The sequence below is a fragment of the Elephantulus edwardii genome, unplaced genomic scaffold (assembly GCF_000299155.1).
Source record: "Elephantulus edwardii isolate Elephantulus edwardi_28Jun2011 unplaced genomic scaffold, EleEdw1.0 scaffold00121, whole genome shotgun sequence".
NCBI lineage: Eukaryota > Metazoa > Chordata > Mammalia > Macroscelidea > Macroscelididae > Elephantulus > Elephantulus edwardii.
Genome location: NW_006399871.1, coordinates 7,323,102 through 7,330,928, shown reverse-complemented (window position 1 = coordinate 7,330,928; position 7,827 = coordinate 7,323,102). Strand labels below are relative to the sequence as shown.

Sequence of the window (7,827 nt, the reverse complement as noted above, 5' to 3'; positions counted from 1 at the left end):
GGTAGAATCATCGCATTTTCAAAAGGTTTTAAAGGAAGAATTTTAATTTTATACACACACACACACACACACACACACACACACACACTTCCTATTGAAGAATTCTTCAAGATGAGAACTCCATCCTTAAGACAATAAATAACCTGTTGTTGTTGTTATGTGCCATCAAGTTGCTTGTGACTCATAGCGACCCTAAGTATAAGAGCCCTAAACGCCATTCTATCCTGTGCCAACCTCACTGTCTCAAACACACTCATTCCCACCACTCCAGTTACAGAATTGATTCATCTCATTGAGATTCTTCCTCTTCTGCACCGTCCCTCCACTCTCCCAAGCATGATGTCCCTCTCCAAGGACCAGTCAGTCCCTCCTTGCAACATGCCCAAAGTTTGTCAGATGAAGCTTCAGAATCCTTGACTCCAAGGAACATTCTGGCTTCACCCTCTCCAGGACAAACCTGTTTGTTCTCCTAAACAGTCCATGGTATATTCCTATAGGAGAAATATAAACAGGCAGTGAACATATAAAGGCGATCAACTTGACTTGAACAAAAGAATGAAAAACAAAACACAGATGCAGAAACTGATAGTATTTCTCATCATCATCAGGCACCATCACCAGTTTATAGGCTCTTCCATCATGTGTGTGTACAGCTGTCTGCTACAATCACTTATTCCTTTTTATATCCTTCTTCTCTCGTCCTCAACCCCTACTCCTCATTGGTGAACACTCTAACGTAATGTGCGGGATCTCTCTCTTCCTGGAATTTCAAATAGGATCAAAAATAATCCTTGGCTCATGACCAACTCCTATCACTGGCTCATGTGAAGTTCTCTTTGAAAACCTACTTATTTGTAATAACAAAATAAACACTTGAGGAGCCATCATCTCAGAAGAAACTGTCACAGAAACCCCTGACCCTTACCTCCCTCTCTCCTTCTCTCTTTCCCTCCCTCCCTTCCACTCATTTGACTTCTTTTACCTAAATAACTGCCATCTTGAATTCATGCTTGCCATCCTCTGCTTTCCGTTTTGTCTAGCTGCGCTACTCCCAAATATATCTATCTATCTAATCTAGATCTGTCTCTATGTCATCTTTCTCTCTCTCTCTGTCTCCACCCCCTCATTTGTTCTAATGACAACTGCTTCCTAAGCAACATGCTTCCAGAAACTCTATGAACGTTGATACATGTCAATAGTTATAGAAAGGCTTCAGGCCTTTTGTTCATAAGATTGCTATGAGTCATGCTCAACTTGAAGGCAGTCAACAATAACAATGTTATTGAAAGAGTACAGTGTCGTATGTCTTTTTTAATGGGACTTGGAGTTAAGGCGACATATTTGAAATTAGGTGGTAGAGACTAACAGCGTGGGGGATGAGTGAGGGGGAAAGAGGGAGGAATGTGGAATGTTTCAGCCCAGGGAATGGGTCATTGGTAAATGCCATTCTATCAGATGTGAAGAAGCTGATGGGAAGAGGGCGGGCTTAGTTTTTGGCACATCAATAATACGAGCCAATGTCTATTGAGTACTCGCTATATTCTAGACACTCGTGTGGAACTTAAAGTGTTCTTCATGTGTTATATTCAAGCCTCAGAAGTAGCTGATGAGCTAGGTAGAGTCAGCATTCTTATTTTAAAAATATGGAAACTGAGATGTGGAAAGGTGTAGTTGGCTCTCAGGCCATCAGCAGGATGGATTCCACTCTCCTGCTACCAACATAATGTAAACATTTTATATTGGACAAAATGGATTTTTTAAAAATGTATGTATCTACCTGAACTCAACAGGAAGATAAATCCTTGAGCGGGAGCACAGGGCATTCACTGATAAAACCAGCCCGACTGCGTGGGCTTATTTTATGCTCCCTTTTAAAACAGCCACACAAAGAGGTGAACAGTCAAGAGGAAAAAGGAGGAAAACAATCAAATTGGTGATTTTATGTTTTTAATTATTTATTATTTATTCATTAAATAAGAAAGAAAACAATGAAAGACATTTTCAGTCTTTTATTTTTTTCCCTGATTTAAAAAAAATTCCTTATTATTTGTGTGTGTGTGTATGTGTACCGTCAAATCAGATCTGACTGATTCAGGAGGAGATTGTCCCTCCTTCTCCAGCAGAGCATCTGGTGGATTTGAACTGTTCACCTTTGGGATTGCAGTGCAGCTTCTTGCCACTAGGCCACCAGAGCTTGCCCATTTTTAGTCTTTTTAAAAAATTCTCTGTCAGTGGAACCAACTCAGGGCTGGCCCTTCAGTAAGTTTCCAAGCTTGTAAATACTGTGGAAGGAGATAGCTCTCCATTGTTCCCTGAAGTCACTAATGGATCTGAACTGCCTGGGAAGCATTATCTTCAGGTTACCAGTGTAGATCTCTCTGGACTATACCAACTAAGCTACTCTTTTTTTTTTTTTAAAAAAAAAAAGGGGAAAAAAAGTTGTAGTTGTTGTTGTGTAGCCTCCACTTGGAAACAACTTGTAACTGACCCTCCAGGAGATTTTCAGAGGGATTTTCAGTGGGAGATTCTCCATCTTCCTCCTGCAGAAGAGCCGGGAGATTGGAAAGCTGGGTACCTTGGAGTCTGCAGCCCAACCAACCACTGAGTCACCAGGGTTCCCTCATTTCTTGATTTAGGAAAAATAAACTAAGAAATGAAACCACAATGAAAGACTTGAGCACTATGAAAACATGCAAAAGCCCAAGTTACCTAACTATTATGTGACAGAGTGGGACTCTCCAAGTTCATGGTCTTAATAGGTAGACTTCAGTTACTGGTGTATTTGTGAGGAGTCTATAGGCCATCCCAAGACAGTAGCAGAGATGGGTTTGGAGAGAGCCAGGGCATGCGTGGTTTTACCATCCTGTTTCCTTCACATCACCCTCTGGTCTACAGCGCTCCAGGACCGGGCGTGCCCCCGACATGGCCACCACCGCCTCACCTGTGTTGCTCACCACGGAAGACACCAGTCTTGAGAACAGCAGCTCCTTCTATGACTACGACTACTTTGACGACGTGACCTTTATGCTCTGCCGGAAGGATGAGGTGCTGTCCTTTGCCAAGGTCTTCTTGCCAGCCTTCTACGGCTTGATCTTTGTGTTAGGCCTGGGCGGGAACCTCCTCCTCCTGGTGGTCTTGCTCCGGTATGTGCCTCGAAGACGGACGAGTGCGGTCTACCTGATGAACTTGGCCATCTCCAACCTCCTGTTTGTGATGACTCTGCCCTTCTGGGCCATCACTGTGGCCTGGCATTGGGTCTTTGGCAATTTCTTGTGCAAGATGGTCAGCACGCTTTACACCATTAACTTCTACAGTGGCATTCTCTTCCTTGGCTGCATGAGCCTGGATAAGTACCTGGAGATTGTTCACGCCTGGCCCTCCCAGAGGCTAAGGACATGGGACAGGAGCCTGACCCTTTCTGCTGTGGTATGGGGAGTGGCCCTGGTCATCTCCATCCCTACCATAGTGTTTGTTAAGACCCACAAAACCCACGAGGGTATTTGGAGCTGCCACGCAGATTTTGGTGGGCATGGCACAGTCTGGAAGCTCTTCTTACGGTTCCAGCAGAACCTACTGGGATTTCTCCTTCCACTCTTGGCGATGATTTTCTTCTACTCCCGCATTGGCTGTGTCATGGCCAAGCTGAGGCCGCCAGGCCAGAGCCGGGCTCTAAGGATGGCCGTGGCCCTGGTGCTGACCTTCTTTGTGCTGTGGTTCCCATACAACCTGACCTTGTTTCTGCACTCGATGCTGGATCTGCAACTCTTTGGGGACTGTCAAGTCAGCCACCACCTGGACTATGCCCTGCAGGTGACAGAGTGCATCGCCTTCCTGCACTGCTGCTGCACCCCCATCCTCTATGCCTTCTCCAGCCGCTGCTTTCGCCAGTACCTGAAGACTCTCCTGGCGACCAGGCTTATGGGGCAGCTGACGCCTGGTACTGCTCAGCCCTCACTGTCTGGCTGTTCTGAGAGCAGCAGGCTGACAGTCCAGGAAGAAATGACTGGCATGAATGAGTTGGGGAAGAGGCAGGCTGAGGACTCCCCAACAAGGCAGATGTGGGAAAAGGGTCAGCTTGAAGGGACACCACAGTCAGGTGAGAGCTGATTGACAGGACTGAGCTCGGACAGGCTTCCACCGTCACTAACCCCCAGAACTGCCCTCACTGGGATCCTCAGTGACATCACTAAAACCCCATGATCAGTTCTCAGTTTTCAAGCTCTACTGTTCCAGTTGCCCAAGTGATTCAGGTGCTTCTGGACTGTTTTCTCGTTGTCACATTTTCATGTGATCAGAACAAACACATTAACTCAGACCACACAAGTCTCAGGTATCAGTCCCACTTCCTTCAAAGTGACAGCCCAAGTCCCTGCAGGGTCCCATGAAGGCCCATGGGATCTGCCCAGCCCCACCTTTCTTCTCTGATCTCACCTCTACCGTGCTCCCCTGGATCTGCCTGTTTTAGACACACCAGCCTCTTGGTTATTTCTCAAACACTCCAGGTTCATTATCATAGGACTTAATCCAGGCTCTTGATGGAATGTTTTTCCCCAACACCCTTTTCACTTCCTGGACGCCACACTCTACTTACTGTTTCCTGCGCTTTCCAATCAGTAAGATTTTGCTCTGCCAACTGTGATGTGTAAAAGTGTCTCTTTTAGGTGCCCTAAATGTGCTAACACAAATACCAAGAGGGTTACTGCAAAGAACAGAAATATATTTTCTTACCCTTTGGGTGGGTAAAAGTCCAAGTTAGAGCCTCCCTTGTGGGTAGTCCTGAAGGATCTTTGTTTTCTTGCTTTAGGGAGATTCCTCACAAAGTGTCTTTGTGTGAGTTTCTTTATCTAATCTGCTTATTTTGGAACTTGGAAATTATTCCATTTAGAGCCCACCTATTACCATATGATGTAATTAATATTTTAAAAACCCTCTTTCCAAAGGACAAATATTGCATTGCGCCACTGTTGTAAAACGGGACTGACATCGGGGTTGGAGGGAGACTGAGAAAGATGGGATGAATGATGTGTACTGCATTGAAAAAGATGAAGGAGAGAACTGTTTAAAAGGGATATATGATTAAGTGTTATTGTCATGACAGGAGTCTAGAACGAAGGCTGCATAGTGGAGTGGACTTGGAGGGAGGGATTGTATAACAATGAAAGAACTTTTATTTCTCAAAGAGAAGAGCCACATGGGGGGAGGAGTGAGCAGGGAGAAAAGTACAACAATGAATGAATGGAAATCCAAAGTCTCTGTAAACTTTCATTAAAATTCATAAAAATAAGAATAAACAAACAATAAACCTCTTTCTATAAATATTGAATATATCCGTATGACACACAAATTTGTGAAGCGTTCCATATTTTTATTGTGTTTTTTTTCCTACTACTGGGAAATATCTTTAATCTGCTCTTCTCTGTAAAATGCTTGTCTGTTGGATAATGTTCTAAATCAGAGCAATCTAATTAAGATAGACTAGGAAGAAGGCTTGGCCATCCACTTCAGAACTATCAGGCCTTTGAAAACCCTACGTACAACAGAGCACATTTAGACGAGCAGATATGGCAATCGAGGCTGAGCCCTCAAGTATGGGGACAAGTAGAAGGAGGAACAGTTGTAAGGAGACACTAATTATTGGATGGATTGATTCTGTCACTGGGGTGATGGGGGTAGGTGTTTCAGAGACAATATGGTTGGCAAGAGATAGAGCAGGGTTTTGAGCTGTTACACATAGGGTCGCTATGAGTTGCAAGCGACTTGACAGCACATAACAACAACAACAATATGGGTTGGAATTCCAACATACAATTTTTGGGAGGGCACAATCCATAAGAAGATTGTTTTCCAACCTTGCATCTACACACACTTGTCTTGTAACTGAATCTTATTTAGTCTGGGAGAACTCTCTGTGCCATTCTACCCTGTGCTCGGGGTGGGTGGGGTGTTGGCTGGGATGAGTCAGTGAGAGACGATGGCTATCTGACCCAGAATGCTAATACTGAGACTGAGAGATGTGAGGTCTGGAGTGGCTCCCTCCATCTATCAGAACATCAGAAAGTGGAGAAGAAAGACTAAGTGAATAACATCGTCCAGAGGGAGTGTCTGATCCCAGTGTTTGGTGTGGTGAAGCTCACGCGAATTGTGGACTTGCCAGCTGCATAAACAATAAATTCCTTTCTGGTTTGAATGTCCTGGTTTGGTTTGGTTTTGTCTCTGGCACTTACAGCCTCAGCATTTCTGCCTGCATGCTTCCCTCTCTGTGTCCCCACTGCTGGACTCTTCCCTGCCCTATGATCCCAAAGTCCGTCCTGAGGAAGCTGTTCACTCACTGTGATGTTTCTTTTTTTTGTTTATTTATTTATTTATTTGTTTGTTCTTTTTTTTTTATGTGTGTACCGTCAAATTGGATGTGACAGGAGGCAATTGTTCCTCCTTCTTCAGCAGAGCATCTGGTGGATTTGAACCACGCACCTCTGGGATTGCAGTGCAGTTTCCTGCCACTAGGCCACAAGAGCTCGCCCACTGCGATGTCTCTTTAGCTTCTTAAGCTCTCTCTGCTTCTGTCCACTTCACTGTCTGCGTGTTTTGCGTCTCTCCTGCTAGAGGTGCTTCAGTTCTGTCCACACGCCCGTCTCGTGAGATATAACAGTTTGAGTTGTCGGAGCAGGGCTAGGTACCCAGAGTTCCTGCCTTTGTGCCCAGTACACGCAGATGGGGTGGGGCCAGGTACGCAAAACAAAGCAGGCACGGTGTGTCACCAAACTTGGGGGGTGCTCGTGGCCTTGGTATCGGAACCACCTCATAGCTGTCTTTCCATTGCATTTTTGAGGCTATAAATTGCAAGGGAAGAAATAGTCTTTCTATCTTAGAGCTGCTAGCGGATTCAAACTGCCACAGAGGCATGTCTTTGGGTTATTGGTGCAACTCTTTAAGGGCCCCACTACCAGGCCCCCAAGGGGATAATAATAGGGCCTCATGGATGCTGTCGTGTGGTAAAAAGAGAATGCATGTTTCACTTAGAACAGTGCCTCAGACTAAGTACTCAGCACCTGCCAGCTCTACCCTAATGATTGTCCCCGTGTCTCCTGACACCTTTCCTAGCCTCGGTGGCTTCTCTGGTCCTGCCTTTTCACACCTCCTCAAGTCTGTCTTCTCTTCCGGTCTCAGAAGTGCTTGCTAAGGGGCTGGGACAAGTTACAAACGTGTCCTAACTCTACATACACAAGGGTACATAGAGAGAACCTCAAGTGAAAACTGAATTTCAATGTCCTGATAATATGAAGGGGACTGCAGTGGCCTAGGGTGTAAGGAGTTGCACTGCCAACCCGAAGGCAGGCAGTTCGAATCCAACAGGTGCTCTGAGGTGAAAGCTGAGCAGTCTCCTCCCATGCAACTTACAGCCTCTGAAAACCTGCCGGAGGGGCAGCTATGATTCGGTATCTGCTCGGTGGTAATCTCCCAGCTTCCAAGAACATTGAAAGGAGGACATTGAATACCATGGGCTGTCGGGAGAACAAGTCTGTGTCAGCAGAGGTGCAGACACAATGTTTCTTAGACGTGCGGATGGTACAGCTTCATCTTGTTATCAAGACAGAACAGGCCCCACAGATGGCCATGCTTGGGAACTGTTGTCGTTGTTAAGTGTCGTCGCGTCACAAACGACTCATAGTGACCCTATGAAAGAAAGATTTGAACAGCATCAGGATGGATGGTGAAGAGACTGAGATTGTACACAGCTTTAGTTTGCTTGGCTCCACAGTCAACACTCTTGGCACCAGCAGCCAGGAAATTATAAGGCACATTGCCATGGGAAAGTCTGCTGTTAGG

At 45.5% G+C, this 7,827-nt stretch overlaps 1 protein-coding gene across 1 annotated transcript; it reads left to right on the top strand.

Moving 5' to 3' along the window:
• Positions 1–2,922: 2,922 nt before the first annotated feature.
• ACKR2 (atypical chemokine receptor 2) lies at positions 2,923–4,079 on the top strand. The gene is given in 2 exon segments (XM_006903649.1): positions 2,923–4,039; positions 4,042–4,079. Coding segments are annotated over 2 exon segments (1,155 nt in total).
• Positions 4,080–7,827: the final 3,748 nt, after the last annotated feature.